Here is a 16,147-nt window from a genome sequence, read left to right on the forward strand (position 1 = left end):
GTCAATCAGCTTGGGTCCTGTACACCTTGGAGAACTTTAATCAAGCTCCAACCTCCTCCCCCAGAGCACATATGCAGGACCACAGTTGAGGGTCAGGCTCCAGAGGTGGGTAGAAGTGAGGAAGGTCAGCTTGAAGGACCCCAGGGTCATCCGAGGCAGAGGACCCAAAGTAACCCTGAAGGAGAGGGCAGCCTGGCCAGATGTGTTCTGTATTGAGGGGTGCTGCCAAATGTCTCCCCACATAGGTGGCGGGAAGAGCTGGAAGCTGCTGTCTGGTTGGAGAGCAATAGTGGAAATATTGACAGACCAGGGAGGGGCTGCCTCCCACCCACAAATATTCAACCAAGGAATGCATGGGCCCCATCGTCGCAATAGACCTGACTCACAGCTAGCTGACCGGAAAGCCAGTAAGTAGTGGCAGGCCTTGAGAAAGCAGATGTCAACTAGAAAACAACCTCCAGTCCACCCCCACCCATTCCAGAAAGGAAGGGGCAGGAGCAGGCAGCCCGACTGTCTTTCTGTCCATCCGTAATCACACGATTGCCCGAAACAGGAAGGATAATACAGCCCCCAGCGCCAGGCCCAGAGACAGAAAAAAGGCCATGATGGTTCCAGCAGTTTCTGCTTCAGCCGGATCCACTTTCCTAAAGGAGGGAGGGCAATGCTACCTTAAGACAGCATCTGGGGTGAAGAGATTCCTCTGATCAAACTCTCCCAAACCCTATCTGGCACTTCCCTCTTGGAGAACACATACAGGGGACCATCTTCCACCTCCCATATCTCCAACTCACTAAGCCTGGGCACCCCACCTGCCTCTGGCCACCACCCACTACCACCTGCTAGGTGTTCCTCAACAGCCTCCTCTCAGCCCAGGAGCAGGACTCTCCTTTCGCCCTCCCTCTCCCTGTAGAGTACAGAGAGTGCTCCCTACCAGAGCCCAGACCCTGCTGATGCCACCAAGTTCCACTCACTTGGGCCCGAAGCACATGCAGAGACTGGCGAGGTAGCCGTTGGAGAAGGCAAAGGCAGCCATGAAGATGATGAACCAGGCGTCGTGCTTGAAGACCACAGGCAGGTAGGTGCGGGGCTCGACGTTGCACAGCAGCAGCAGAGGCACGAACACCACCCGGGCCAGCACCAGGCTGGGCAGCCAGCGGCTGTCCTTGCCAGGCTGTGGGCACCAGGCAGTACCTTAGCCCAGGGCCATCCGCAAGGCACATCCAGACCTCAGGGGCTCCATTTGGGGCCCCTCAGATTCTGAATTGAAACCAGCCTGGGCAGGTGGGGTGCCCAGCCTTTTGGGGTACTGATGGGAGGGGAGAACATGGGGGAGCCCTCTAAACTACTGGAAATGCTCTACATCTTGATCTGGGGGTCATCATTCAGGGTGTGTGAGTGTGCATGTGTGTGCTCACTGACCTGTCCACTCAAGCCTTGTGTATTCCTTACAGATGTATAATAGATTATGTCGTGGTTTAAAAAAAAAAAAGAAGCATGTCCCCTTCACCACCATACTTTCTTGGTTCTGAACTCCTCCCTCTCACGGGTGTTGAATGCCCCCTTCTGCCACTTACCCACATGAATACAGCTGTGAGGCTCCGGCCTATCCAGTCAAAGATATTGAAAGTCAGGAAACAGGACACAGGAATGAAGTACTTGCCTAGAAGAGGAGATTACAGGATGGTTATTAGGCCTGGAGAGGCAGACTCAGCAATCCTGACCCTCACTGGGGCTGTTTCCCGGGCTATGAAATGACAACAATGCTTCCAGCCCAGGGAAGGATAAGCAAGCCAGTAGTCTAGCTGGAGATGGCAGCCAGGCCCCCCTCGCCCCACTCCCAGGCTCTAGCCTTTCTGCCTCCACCCTGGGAATCCATGGTGTCCTTACCCCAGGTGCCCTCAATGCTGGTCTTGACCTCAGCCGTCACAGCAGGAAATAGTCCGATGGTGATGGTGAAGATGAAGCAGACGGAGAGAGCTGGGACTAAGATCTGGAAAAAAGGGACCTAGGCTGTGTCTTCATGGCATATTGTACGTGAAAGAACTGAGAAACCACCCCCAACACGGGAGATCTAGGCAAGCGCTCAGTCTCAGGTTAGAAAGGGAGAAGTCGGGGACTGCAGGGAGTGGGCAGAGGAAAGAGGATGAGCAGAGGGCAGGACGCCCAGGCCCCACATACATTTTTGAGGATGGCTAGGATGGAGTGGCGTTTGGTGGCGGGCTGAGAATTGGTTGAAACTCTGGACTCCTCTTTGACTGTTCTCGTCTCCTCTCCTGGGGGGTGACAGGTTGTAGAAGAATCTTCAGGTTGTAACAGAGCAACAGAAATGGCACACACATTCCCCAAAAGGGCGGGGGCTAGCTGGAGGTAGATTACCCTCTTGACCAGTGCAGTAAGACCATCACACCAGCCCCAGATCTCCTCCACATCTTCATAGTACAACCCCCCTCTGCTCCCAGGAGCCTCAGATCATGTTATGTCTATTCCGAGAATCTAAAATTGCTTCCTACTACTCTCAAGAATTCAAGGTCATTCAGGACCTACCCCACTTTATCTCTCGCTGCCCTCTCTTCCTGTTGTCCCCTGACTCCCCATGCCCTGGTCCCTCTGGACTTCTGGTTCATGCCCACTACAGACACAGCGCATTCATTCTTACCCTGGGCTCACACTGCCCCCACCCCTGGCAGGCCTCCCTCCACACCAGCTACTTCAGACCTTTACCGATGAGGTCCAACTTGATCTCCTGCTCCCCAGCTTCAAGCTTGAGCTGCTGGTAGTAGCGGTAGAATTCCTATCAAGCAAGGGAGACAGGAGAGGTGGAACCTCTCGAATTTCCCTCCTACAGTTTTAGGCTTAGCACACCCTTATGGTCTGGAGCCCTGGGCTTCCTCTCCTACCCCCAAGGCTTTTTCTCCATTTGCTCACCAGCCGGGGCAGGGCCAGGTAGCAGACGATGGCTAAAATGATGACGAAACAGGCTGTGATAAAGTAGGCGAAGGCACTTTCTGACAGTTGTGAGCCACCTGAGGGAAGGGTGTCAGTGGTCAGAGATGGGCCCCCCATGCTTCTCCCCCAACAACCAGGGCAACAGACAGGCAGCAAGACTTACTGGCGATGGCACAGATCATGGCCACCGAGGCAAACAAGCCTGCCAGGCCCTGGCCACTCATGATGGGGGCTGTGTAGCTGGCGGGCAGCAGGCCAGCCAGACCGAACAGGCTGCCCTGCAGGATGGCACCAAATGCTGGGGAGAAGAGGGTGGGCATCAGCAGGGGGAACTCATTTCTGCTGGGAGTGGTTGGGGCCCATGGAAAGACAGATGTCTAATTCCCAATTTACTCCCCGTGAGTCTTGGACACCGAAGCGGCCCTTCTCTCTGCCCCACCCCCAGTTCTGATGTGTGCCTGCTCAGGCTTCTAGAGCCTGACTGCCCACAGCATCCACTTCCTCTGGGGGAGGAGCGGACTCCCCCTTTGGCTCACTGTGGGTCTGAATAAAGGGTGGGGGTATGGGGGGGAGATCGCTTACAATTAATGAGCATGATCTTAATCATGGTGATGACGAAGAAAGGCAGAGCAGCCAGCTGCACCTTCACCAGAATGGCAGTGATCAGGAACACCAACAGGATGGCTACCAAGCTGCCCAGGATCCGAACAGACTGGGGGATCCTGCCGGAGAGGAGGGGGTGGTGGAGGTGGGTGGTTAAGCCAAGGGCTCAGCTGGAGGAGTAGAGGAGGCCGTGAGGGCTGGGCGGGGAGCCTGCGCACCTCTGATGCAGGAAGGAGTTGAGGCAGGTGAAGAGCAGCAAGGGCAGCATGGCGCACAAGGTCATGACGTTGTTAAAGATGGCACTGAGATAATTATTCTCTGGAAAGGCTACTGTGGGGATGGAGGAGGGCTCGATGGTTCCGCTCGGCTCAGCAGTGACCAAGGAGGTGTTATACGGGTTGGCCAGGCGGATTGGGTCAGTCAGGCGGTTTCTGAAATACTGTGGGGATAGCAGAGACAGGAGTTGGAATGGTTCCCTGTGTCCACTGAGTATAAACGTAGGTCCTACATGCCCAGAGGATGCCCCACCCCCCCAGAGCCCAGTCCCCCCCAATCTCACCAGAGTGGCTGTCATAAAAAAATTCCAGGGAAGCAGTGTCCCCAAGCCCAGCATGAAGAAGATAAACCAGACGAATCTGTACCTGGGGATGAAGAGGAAAGAGTAGCCAAGTGACCCACCACCTCCTCCCCGTCCCAAACCCAGGGAAGCCTCCCTCCCTGACCTTCGGCCTCTTAAGTTGTCCAAGGGCACAGGGCATCTGTGTTTGTGTCCATGTCATGTGTCCTTCTGTGGGTGCAAGGGCGGGGGCGTGTCTGGGGACAGGGACAAGGGCACAGTGGAGTCCGGGGCAGGGGGGAGGGGAGCAGGGACACAGGACTAAAGGGCATGGCTGAAAGAACGGACCTTGGTTCTCAGCCCCAAGGACTCAGGGGACCCTGTAGGTTTGGGAATCACTGTGACCCACACATCCGGAGGTGGTTTTGGAAATCTTGCTAAAGGCCTGGGATGGGCGGGTGAGTGAGAAAGCAAACAGCAAGTGTCTTCCACCCCCACGGGGCAGACTGGAAGTGATTATGTCTGGGCAGGGACTGTGTGGCTCCCCATAGAGGATTCTGAGGTCAAGAAACTCCCAGAACTAGACCTAGTAGGACATTCTGAACCTAGTAGGACAGGCAGGCGGCTGTCTTAGGAAGTGAGGGAGCTGTTTTTTCCTGGCCCAGAAAGAACTGGCTTTGTAAGTCACACCCCCTAGGGTAGGTATAAGGCCACTGAAAGTCATCTGGGCCCCAAGTATAAATAAGTTTGCTTCAGTGTTGGTCAGGGCACTGCCCAAGCCCTTAACCTCAGGGATGGGCCAGCTCCCCCCAGGCAGCCCTGTCCCTCCTCATTTCCCCCCCTCCACCTGCCCCAGGATCTACTGTACCTTTACCATAGTCAAAACCAGTTTTCAGGGACCAAGCCCAAGGCAGTGAGGAGATAGAGTACAGGGCCTGGGTGAGTGCCCATTATAAGTGCAGCCCCCCAACTTCTTCATATACTCCTCCCTTGAAGAACTATGGCCTTGATTCAGAAGCCCAGAGAAAAGGAAAAACTCTCAGCCAAAGCCACACAGCATAGGATGGAGGGTCACAGTGGGGCTCGCTGAGTACAACAAGGGAGCTGGGATGGGAATAGAGGCACAGGAGGGAGGCAACCTAGGATCTGTACTTACTAGAACCCCTCCCATCCAAATAACCCTCACCTCTATTTTACAGGAGGGAACTAGTCCCAGAGAGATCACACTAAGGGTTCAAGGTCTCAGTCAGAATTGCCTAGTTGTGTAACCTGTGATGCAGAAGAGCAGGGTGGTGGGGGTGGGATGGGGTGGGGTCTCAGTTGGAGGAGTCTGGCTCCCAGGCATGGCTTTGTCAATCAGCTTGGGTCCTGTACACCTTGGAGAACTTTAATCAAGCTCCATCCTCCTCCCCCAGAGCACATATGCAGGACCACAGTTGAGGGTCAGGCTCCAGAGGTGTGTAGAAGTGAGGAAGGTCAGCTTGAAGGACCCCAGGGTCATCCGAGGCAGAGGACCCAAAGTAACCCTGAAGGAGAGGGCAGCCTGGCCAGATGTGTTCTGTATTGAGGGGTGCTGCCAAATGTCTCCCCACATAGGTGGCGGGAAGAGCTGGAAGCTGCTGGCTGGTTGGAGAGCAATAGTGGAAATATTGACAGACCAGGGAGGGGCTGCCTCCCACCCACAAATATTCAACCAAGGAATGCATGGGCCCCATCGTGGCAATAGACCTGACTCACAGCTAGCTGACCGGAAAGCCAGTAAGTAGTGGCAACCCCAAATTTCCAAGGACACTGTGCCCATTTTCACTCTCCCCTGAAACTACAGCCCAAGCCCTCCAGTACCTGTCCTGTGGTTGGTGACTGGTTGTCATGATGACGATGGTGACAGTCTTGTCAACGTTCTTGGTTTCCTCTGGCTGATAGGTCTCTCTCTCTGAGGCCCGCTGGGAACAAAAGCAGTGTGGGGCCAGGTCTTGGCCCTGCTTCCCCACAGCTCCCTTCAGTCTCTTGGGGAACAGGAGGGCAGTCAGAGCAGGCAAGCTGAGGAGTCTAGAAGGAACCCCTTCCCTATTCAGGAGTGCTCTGTTGGGCCCCTCTGCCTGGTCAGGCTTTACCTGGCTCCAGGCCTGGCCAGGCCGCTGCCACCGCTATTTTTATCCAGCAGCTGAAGCAGTTTGGAAGCTTGGAAACAGGAGGGGGGAGAGCAGAAGGGAAGGAGGACGTATGCCTGAGAGGGAGGGAAAGACAGGCAGAGAAGGCAGGGAAGAGGATGAGAGGGGTCAGGGACAGTGATGATAAATCTCAGAAGGAGGGACGGGGGAGAGAGACAGAAAGGAGAACAAGCAAAGAGGCTAAGGGGGAGGGGAGCAGGCAGGGCACAAAATAAACAGATCTGCAACAGCAGCAGCCACGAGTTATGACTGTGGCCAAGCCAGCGAGGCCTCCCTCCCCAGGGCCCTATCTGCTCGCTACCCTTCTGAGAGACCATGGACTCATGTCTAGGGCGGGGTTGGAAAGCCTGTACCCTCCTGGAGCCAACCCAGAACTCCAGCCTCTCCGCTGGTGGCACCTTAACCTTCCTTTCCAGCCAGTGCCTGGGGCTTTCCTAGTTCCTTCCAGTTCCAGACCAGTTTTCTAAGAAATACTTAGCTATGTATGGGGACACAGCCCCTAACCTTGACCCCGAGGGTCATCCCATCCCCCCTCAGTTCCTCCCTGACTACTCCTACAGCTGTTCTCTTCTCCTTTCTGAAAGCAAACTTGAAGAGAAGATTGGTGGGGTGGGGGCACAGGCCTGATTAGCTGCACAGTCCCGAAAGTTGCCAGCCTCCCTCCTCAGTGTCTCTCTCCTGTACCCTTGGGTAGCAAGAAGTACCCTGGCACCAGCCCTCCCTTTGGAGGGCATAGAAAGCCAGGCAGGCACACACATGTTAACACATCCTGCCATATTTGGGTCCAGCTCCAGTATTAAGCCTGCTGGGGCGGGGGGGGGGGGGGGGGGGGGGGAGGAGATGGACAAGCTTCCTTGCCCTCCAGGGGCTGGCACTTACCAGATGCCCAAACTTGCCAGCAGCTGGGTCAGCGTCGTCAAGGGGGCCTAGTTTGTCCCTGGGAGGTGGTCCTAGCTCAGGCTCAGGCTGCAGGTTTTGTCCATTGGTTCCTGGGTAAGAGTCCAGAATGCAGAGTGGCACAGGGCAGATAGGGGAGAACCCCCTCAGGCCTTGTTGAAGGAGGGAGCTGCCCCATTCTAAGAAGTATCTCTCTCACCCACACCCACACCCACACCCATCAAGAAGATAAAAACCACCCCTGTAGCTAGGGAGATAAAAGACCCAACAGTCTCTCAGCAGGGAGGCTGAGGGGTGGGTCAGTTCACAGGTACAGCCAGTACTGAGACAAAGACACTGCCAGATAGACACCAAAGAGACAGACTCCACTGCCACCACCGCTCCCCTCATCCCAACCCTTCCCTAGGAAAACTCCAGACTTGTCAAAGGCTTTCCTCAGCACCCCCCCACACATACACATACACACACACACACACACACACACACACACACACGTGGAAGAACAGGGAGCGGAGGAGCAAGCACACAACCCCCAGGATGGAGGCAAGGGCTTCTGTCCTTATCCTTCTAACTATTTACTGGGTACCTCTGCATGCTAGCCACGCACTGTTGGCACGGGGACAGAGTGAAGAACAAGTCTACATTTTCAGGGAGATGAGGGCAAGAGCACTCTACCCTAGGGGTAGGTGGAGAAGGCTCAAGACTCAGATTTTTCATTAGGTATAGGAACCCCCAGCTTCTTGAACCCAAGGGCACTCCCCAACAACGCTGGCAAGATTACACCCCTACAACCGTGCTCAGCAGTCACCTCCCCAATCCTGGGCCCAATTCAACGCCAGGAGCAGGCCCCTCCTCCTGCCCACCTCAGGACACTCAGCTGGCCAGCCCAGGTGTTCTGTTCTTATTTGCCTCTGCCCAGCAGCAGCCAGGGATTTGATACCAGCTCCAACCATCTGGTGTCCCTCTGGCCATGCCTTGGCCTGCCTAAGGGGCCCTGAAAGCATTCACCCAACTCAGCAGCTCTCCACCCCCTGGCTCCCAACAAGTCTCAGGAGCCTTGGCTTCCAGGCACACCCTCCTAGTAGCACCAAATTCTCTACTCCTCAGGATGCCATATGGGGCTAGTTGCTACCTGCAGATACCTACTCCCTCTTGTCCTGGCACTCATCTAAGTTAGTACTCAGCTGTCTCCAATGCAGCTGAGAACATCTGAGCTTCAGAGGCTGAGTTACTTGTTCCTAAGGTCACAGTTAGTGAAGAGCCGTAATTCAAACTGTGCAGCTTATTCTAGACTTATGGGATGGGATGGGAGGTATGAAGGCTGCTTCACAGTTAGCCCTGTATAGTGGGTGTGGGGGTACTCTCAAGTAGGGGAGAGAAATGAGGTTAGAGGTCTCTCCTAGCTTGGCATGAGTGTTGGGTGTGGCGACTACCCAGAGGTGTGGGGCGGCCCAGACAAGATGAGGGGCCAGGCTGGGACCAGCCTTCACCCACCCTTTTCCTCCCTGGGAAGAAAATCTTGTCCTTTCACTTAGTGAATAAGACTTTCTGGGAGGAAATGAGGAAGCGCCCAGAAAGAAGATGCCAGAGACGGAGTGAGCCGGTAACAAAACAGCTTGCAGGCTGCGTGCCTGAATTCACACTCAAGACTCCAAGGGGGACCCCTCCTGCGTACCGACCAGGCTGGTGATCAGCCATGCAGTCACTCGCCGCCTCGGAAGGAGGTCAGGCCGGCGACAGTCGGTTTCAGAGCAGAAAGCCCAGCGGCCCACGACCCGCACGAGTCGGGGATCCCCTGGGGGTCACCCCTTCCCCACACCCCGGCCCCCCGCGCGCCTGGCCCCGGGGCGCCACGTGCTGCGCCGCCCCGCCAGCTCCGCACGGGGGCAGCGGCAGCCGCACCCCGCGTGCCCTCTCGCCGCCACGCAACTGCCAGGCTCGGCCGCCCCGCCCTCGTGGCTGGCGGGAATTGGCGCCTGCGGCCCCCGGCCCGCGCCCCCCGCGTCCCCCGCGTCCCCCGCCCCGCGCCCCCCGCGGCACCTGCAGGGAAGGGTCCTCCGGCGCCGAGATCTGCGCGCGCTCCCGGGCGCTTCCCGCGCGCCGGGGCCTTTTCAAACCCGCCCTGCGCTGAGCCCGCCCCCCGCGAGTCTCCGCCCGCCGCCCTCACGGGGGCCCCCGCCGCTGCGCGACCTCCGCCCGCGCCCCCGCGCCCCGGCCGGCACCCCGCCTGGTGGTTTCTGTAGCGACGACATCTTTGGGCCCTGCCGCACCAGACCCTACCCCACTAAGGGGCACGTGGGCTTGCAGGGGCCAGGCCCCCCACTCGGTACCCCTCGTCTCTAAGCTGGAGCTACTGCACAAGTTCCCACAGAGCCCGGCCTGGGATGCTCCCAGCAACAGACCTGCTGCCCCGACAGTCCCGGATCCCCCACACTCCATTCTTGATGCTCCGTTGTCGCTCCTCAAACCCCCTCCCACGCCGTTTTCTTTCCCTTGGTACGGCTCTCGTTTCCCGCGCCCCTCCCCCACTCGGTGCCCCCCTTCTTCCTTTCAGACCTCTCTTCCCGGAACGCTGCTGCTCTTTCACTCCGTGGGGTCCCCCTCCGATAGAGTCTGCATGGTGGGTTTTCCCACCCCTAATTCACACGTAACCACACGGCCCAAACACTCTACCACCCACAACTTAAGGGGGGTATGTGGCTGTGAGTGTTGGGGGGTGGGGGATGTTGATTAGAAGCACAGCTCGGTAGCCTCCTAGTGATTCACCCTTTCTGTACCCAGAACTGGAAAAACTGAGGCACAGCTGGATATAGGAAGAGAAAAAGGCCGGAACTGCCTTACATCCTGAGTGAATCCTATAGTGAGGAGGAAGCCTTGCTGAGCCCCCCACATCCTCCGCTGGCTGAGGAGGAAGGGGGTGGGCTGCTGAGCAGTGGTCAGTTCTTTTACCTAAGGAGGGAAAACGATCCCCTCCATTTTTGTTATGCAGTAAATTGTGGCTGGGGACAGATCATTGCCCTGCAGAAGCCCTCGGTGCTGGAGGACAATCCAAAGCTTAGGAGGTGCCTTGGAGAGAAAATCCAACCCAGTCTTCTGCTCCCTCCCTGCCATTACCCAAGAGGCCTGTGCCCAGGAGAAGCCACAAACACTAATTAACAATTAGCAGTACCAGCATCATAGGGTTAAGGCAGAGCCACACCCTCTCCCCCAGAGAACAGACAGGGCCCTGAGGGGAGGGATGCTTTTTTATTTAGGATCAATGGACTCTCCCCAGGCTACTCCAGAAGGGGTGTTCTCCAGCCTTCTGGCCCCAAGCCCAACAGATCTTCATAGACCATCTGCCCCCAGACTTATCCAGAGGGCAGGAAAATGGGTATTTTTCTAGGCACTGTCCATGTGTCCAAGACAGGTTCATGTCTGGGTCTCCCTCGCCCCCATGTCCATTCTGTGTTTGTCCAGTCTCTCCCTCTTCCTCTCCCAGCCCTTCCCTCCCTCTTCTTTGGCTCCATCTCTCTCCCCACCTTCATTTCCTGTCTCTGGACATGTGGGGGTGGCAGGCCTTAGTGGTCAGGCAGATCTGCCAGGCATGACCAGGCTGGTGGTCAGAGGCTGCTGTTGTGTGTAACTAGGGCTGGAAGTGGAATTAAAGTGAAGGAAAGTGGTGAGAGTCCCACACCAGACAGGGGAAGACTGGTTCCTCTCCTCACCCCCTCAGGGGCCTGGTCTGCTCACAGGATGGCAACAGCCAAGGCTGTGATTGCTGTAGAAAAGCCCATCTGGGGCCTCCCCAATGGCGCAGCGGTTGAGCACTGGGTTGCGAAGCTGCCTGCAGCCTCTGCAGCGCCGGTTCGATCCCCAGCTGCTCCCCGGCCACCGGAGGAGGGTTCCACATGGCGCGCAGACCTCTCCTGCCACCCACTGCTCCCCTCAGCAGTGTGCTTCAGTCCTGCCTGCTCTGCTCCCCGCTCTGGCCCTGGTGAATTGTCTCACCCTCCCGTGCTTCTGACTGTACCCAGTGCTTGTATAAACAAAAATAAATCTTAAAAAAAAAAAAGAAAAGCCCATCTGGCCCTCACCCTGCCTGGGCCCCCAGCCAGCAGCCACACCCCTCTAGAGCCACCTCCCTGGACAAGTGTTGCTATGGGTGCCAGGGCCCCCTAGTGGAGTGGACAGCCTCTGGCCCTAACTCACTCAGGCCTAGGTCTGGAGTTATCTAGCCAGGCCCAGCCAGCCCTTTGTCATCTTCTGCGCACTCTTATGGCTCTCTCACTTCTAGTTCCCTCAGGTCCCATTCCTCGCTTGAATTCTGTGAGATGGGAAGGGCTGGTCCAGCAGCACCACCCCCCACTCTGTGTCTTGCCCCAGACTCCCTCCTCCCCTGCCCAGCCCCAAGCCTGCCTCACCCCCCTCACCCCCTCACAGACAGTCCGATTTCTCCAGCCCTGTGTCCATCTGTGTTGCTGGGAGTGTTTGCTCTGCCTGGGGGGGGGGGGGGGGGGGGGGCAGTTTGTCACCAGCACATGTCTCATGACTGTACCTTTTCACTTGTGTTTGTGTCTTCAGCTGCAAGGCTTTGTGGCAGGGTTGGGATTAGGGAGAGGCCAATGAGGCACTGGGCTGAGGTGCAAAATTTAAGAGTGCTCCAAAAAACTCATAAATCAAGATTAATAATACCTGATGCTGTATTTAAAATAATCCAAGTTAGGGCCTCCCCTGGTGGCGCAGCGGTTGAGCGCTGGATTGCAAGGCTGCCTGCAGCCTCTGCAGCGCCAGTTCGATCCCCGGCCGGCCACCGGAGAGGGTCCCGCAAAATAAATAAATAAATAAATAAATAAATAAATAAATAAATAAATAAATCCAAGTGAATGAATGAATGAATAAATAAATAAATAAATCCAAGTTAATGCAAAAAACCCAAGATGAACAAGGCCTCATTCTGGGTCAAACTCACTTCCCTGACCTTCCTGGGGAAAGACTGGTATTGGGGTTCAGGATTCTGGAATACTTGACTCTGTTTACTAGGTCTGGCCTTGATGTAGCCTAGCTTCTTCCACCTCTGCCCTACCTTAGGCTCTTGGCAAGTCTCTGACCTTGGGGTCATCAACATGGGGTGAGGGGAGAGGATCACCTAACCGTGGCCTTCAAAACCCCAGACCAGCACCCCCTTCCCAGAAACCGCAGACCCCCACTCCACCCCTACCCCGACCCCAACAAGGGTGAGCAGCACATGTGGGGCGCTGCCAGCACCCAGCTCTATGAGGCCAGGGGAGAGCCAGGCCAACCCCGCCCCTCTCCCTCCCCTCCAGCGCACCTGCTGAAGCTTTAGTGAGGACTTCCGGCGTTGGGGAGGGGGTACGGAAATCCCGGGCTGGCAAACCCAGGGTCCCTCTCCTGGCGTCCTCGCCGCTAGACGAGGGCCATCGCGGTGGCCGGAAATCGCAGCCCGCGCCGGGTCTGACCGGTCTCCCCGCCGGCCGGGGGCGGCTGAGACGGAGCCCCGCGCCCTCTGCGCGCTCCGCTGGGCCCCGCCGGCGCCGCTGGGGGCCGGGAGGGCTTTGGGAGGTCGGTGGGAGAGGAGGCCCGGAGGAGGCCAGAAACCGCGCCCGTGACCCCAAAGGGGAAGGGAGTTAGGGAAATGGCCTCGAGCCCTCCTCCCAAGCGGCCGTCCCGAAACTGGCGAGCTCCAGGGCAGGCTTTAGAGAACTCCAGGAACGAGCAGATGGTTCCCCGGCTGGAGGGCGACGGGCGGGGCGGGGCGGGGCGGGGCGGGCGGGGGGGGGGCGGGGGGCGCGCATAGCTCGGGGCTTTGTTCTTTTCCCAGCCCAGGCAGGCTAAGGGTGAGGGGACAGAATGGGGTCCTGAAAAGGGCCTGTACTCCTCGCTGTTCCCCTCTGAACCTAGAGCCCAAGACTAGCCGTGAGAGGCAGAGAGGACTACTGAATGAGAACAATATGCAAATTATATGGAAACGGGCTGCAAATACATCTGGCAATTCTTATTTGACCCCAGTGGGGTCTTTGCTAGGGGAAGAGAAACTATGGTGAATTCATCACATCAGGTCGCCCCACCCCCAGCTTCCCTCAGATCCCTTCGCCATTGCTCTCCCGAGGGGCAGCCCACTGGCTCCCTTAGCAGACACAGGGCCTCTTCCCAGCCCTTCACTGAAGTCTTCAAACTTGCTCAACGACCACGGATGTCTGTTTTCCCTACCTTGAGCTGGCATGGCACACTTCCTCCAAGTCAGACCACGACTTCGGATCAGAGTGTGACAGATGTATTGGCTGACGTTAGACAAGAGAAGCTGTTTCCAGATGAGGATAAGTGACAATGAAATAAGCAACAAAAGGAAGCCGTGAGGGCCCGCCCTCTGTCCCACCCCCCACACACACCAAGCACCTCTTCCAGGTAAGATCCGCTTGTAGCATATGAGATGGAAGATGGTCAAAAGCATCCCAGGAATTCAAATCTACAGATTTATTAAGTGATAGTTGCATGCTGGAGGTGTCACTTCAGATGCAGGACTAACTCCTTAAGGAACCAAGATCTTATTTTAAGGTAAATCCTGAGGCAGTAAGACAATCTGGATTAAAATGTCTAGACTCAGCTAAATGGTCAGTCATCCCTGGGTTAAGTAAGTATTGTCCCTCATGGGACCTCATGTCCCCATTTGGCTGGGGTGGGGTAGGGGTTGAGAGGGAGTTATTTCTTTCCCCCCTGGGTCCATAGGTAATCAACAAAGGTCTTCAAAGGGAAGCAGGGAAGGGAGTGTCCATTTTCTACAAGGTGCAGGGTATCCTTCTTGTCATTTCTGCTGGGAAGGAGGAGACGTGTCCTGGTCAGACCCCTTTTGTGCTTAGCCTCCCACCATGTCTTCTGCACACTGGGCAGGCTGTGGTCAGTGACAGTGCAGGGACTGTGACTGCAAAAGAAAGCATTTTGGTGAATATTGCTGCTACTTGGTCTCCTGGTCTCATTTTGGGGGAGCTAGCCTCTCCCTCCTCTCTGGGTGGGCCTTGCTGGAGGCCTCCCCAGCATCAGGTGAGTGTCTCTGGCTGAGGATGAACAACAGACAGCCCAGCAAAGCCTCTCGCATGTCTTGGGATCCCAGGCGGCGGGCCAATCTGCGCAGCAGGGGCAGGAGGTGCCGGCGGGTCAGGCGGGCAATTGGCAGCAGTAGGCGAGACAGCAACATCCGAAGCAGCAGAGGGAGCAGCGGTGCAGGCATGGCCGGTCAGGGACTGCAAGGCAATCCAGACTCTAGACTTGCCTCTTTCCTGCTCCTTCCTCACCTGGCAAAGACATGGAGCTGGAGGATTCCCCCCCCCCCTCAGTTTCCCCCTTCAGGCTCCCCAGACCTAAGTTCTTAGGTAATATTTACTTTCCTGAAGCCCTTTCTCTTGGCCAGGTAGCTGAGGTGAGGATTCCCAGAACTAGAAACTGGCTATTCTCAGCCCCAGGAAACTCCTACAGTTGCTCACACCCTTCCCTCCTCGGGTTACCCACCCGTCAAGCACACCCTCAGGCTCCAGACTTTACCCTCAAATCAGCAGGAGTTCTTCCTCCAGGCAATTCTAAATTTTCTTTTTAGGGCCCTCAATCCACCCATTTCTGACACCTCTCGCTTCCTAGTCCCTCACCCCCTACCTTGTGTAACTCACCGTTCAGAACTGCTGCCCAAAATCTATCTCAGGCTGAATTTGTCTGGAGGGTAACAGCCTCACTGGAGGCTGCTTGGACTGCTCCACTCAGCTCAGTCCCACACAGACTGGCTGGGGGGTGGGGGGAAAATGAGACAGCTGTGTTCTGGCACCTGGTATATGGAGGGGAGGGGGCAGAGGGGCTGGAAATGGAAGGAACACAAGCAGGAATTCTCCTTGACTGGGTGCAGACCTCAGGGTTGGAACCCAGACTGCACTTTCTAGTCATGTGACCTTAGGCTTATTGATTCTTCTGGACTCCTGTCCCTCCTGTTACTCAGCAGCTGAGAAAGGAAGCATAGGACCGGGCAGGCTGGCTTTTGTAGGCCCTCCCCTGGGGGATAGAGGAGTAGGTCGCAGTTCATCCCAGTTGTACACAGCTGGGAGGTACAGGGACAGGAACAGGGATATCTACCTCAGCACCCACTCCACCCACTTTTCCCCTAGATTCACAAGGTCCCATGAGCTAGCAAAATACAGGAACAACAAAGGTTTGTTTTGTTGTACCACACTCTCCTCTTCATAAAATGGGTATAATTTCTGCCTCGCTGGACTGACATGAGATAATAACCATGAGAGTGTTTTTGCACACTTCATGGCCTTGGAAATATGATCCGTTGTCCCATCAGTGGTCTCTGTTAACATCCTCACTATCTCCAAAACCAGAGACCTTGAAGAAAGCTTAAATGGCAGAAAGGTCTGTTCCATTTCCACCCTGAGGTAACAGGGGAGAGGAGCGGGAGTATAGATTCATAGGTGTTGTCTTCCTCTCCGTCTACCTGTTGCCCGAGGAGATGGGATGGCCTGTGTCACCCCTGTGCTGTGGGCAGGATGTGTACACATGTGTACCAAGGCTTTGAGCTCATGATCTCACTGAATACTTACTGTAACAGGGTGGTCCCCAGGAAAGGGGGAGGTTCCCTGCCCCACCCAAGGGAGGGTGGAGCTGAGCAGGAAGAAGAGAAGCTGCAGAAGAGACTGAGGAAGGAAGCAGGATGGAGCCAGGAGACCTGGAGGAGGCGCATGGAGCCTAGAAACACGTGAAGAAACTGCGCTTGTCTTGTGGTCGTGGACGGGGTGACACAGATGTGGGTGAGACCCGTGGGGAGGTGACCATGGCAGCTTTTATCTTGATGTTGATTTTGCTCTTTTCCTTCCAGGCTTGTCTGGTTGTTTGTGACCCTTTTCTGTGGGTCCCCACTGGAAGATGCTTTAGACTTGTGGCAGGCCTTGGGGCCTTGCTCTGGGCCAATCCCATTTGGATGGACTTTTACCCA

At 56.3% G+C, this 16,147-nt stretch overlaps 2 protein-coding genes across 3 annotated transcripts; both read right to left on the reverse strand.

Moving 5' to 3' along the window:
- Positions 1-532: 532 nt before the first annotated feature.
- Positions 533-5,994, reverse strand: SLC29A1 (solute carrier family 29 member 1 (Augustine blood group); the record flags this gene model as incomplete). 2 transcript variants are annotated; one of them, XM_084256605.1, is made up of 12 exons in its annotated part: positions 5,948-5,994; positions 4,109-4,190; positions 3,768-3,988; positions 3,529-3,668; positions 3,110-3,244; positions 2,926-3,023; positions 2,716-2,791; positions 2,179-2,273; positions 1,888-1,990; positions 1,575-1,660; positions 972-1,171; positions 533-644 (listed from the first exon to the last, which is right to left on the reverse strand). In XM_084256605.1, the coding sequence occupies exons 1-12, from the start codon at positions 5,974-5,976 to the stop codon at positions 533-535; spliced, it is 1,377 nt and encodes a 458-aa protein (XP_084112731.1). In that variant the 5' UTR covers positions 5,977-5,994. The 2 variants fall into 2 exon arrangements, with proteins under 2 accessions (XP_084112731.1, XP_084112730.1); XM_084256604.1 differs by having other exon boundaries at positions 2,179-2,300.
- Positions 5,995-14,143: 8,149 nt separating this feature from the next.
- On the reverse strand, positions 14,144-14,489 carry MYMX (myomixer, myoblast fusion factor; the record flags this gene model as incomplete). The annotated part of the gene is made up of 1 exon (XM_084227918.1): positions 14,144-14,489. The coding sequence occupies exon 1, from the start codon at positions 14,396-14,398 to the stop codon at positions 14,144-14,146; it is 255 nt and encodes an 84-aa protein (XP_084084044.1). The 5' UTR covers positions 14,399-14,489.
- Between the last annotated feature and the right edge of the window lie 1,658 nt (positions 14,490-16,147).

This window comes from Talpa europaea, assembly GCF_964194135.1.
Source record: "Talpa europaea genome assembly, chromosome: 2".
Taxonomy (NCBI): domain Eukaryota; kingdom Metazoa; phylum Chordata; class Mammalia; order Eulipotyphla; family Talpidae; genus Talpa; species Talpa europaea.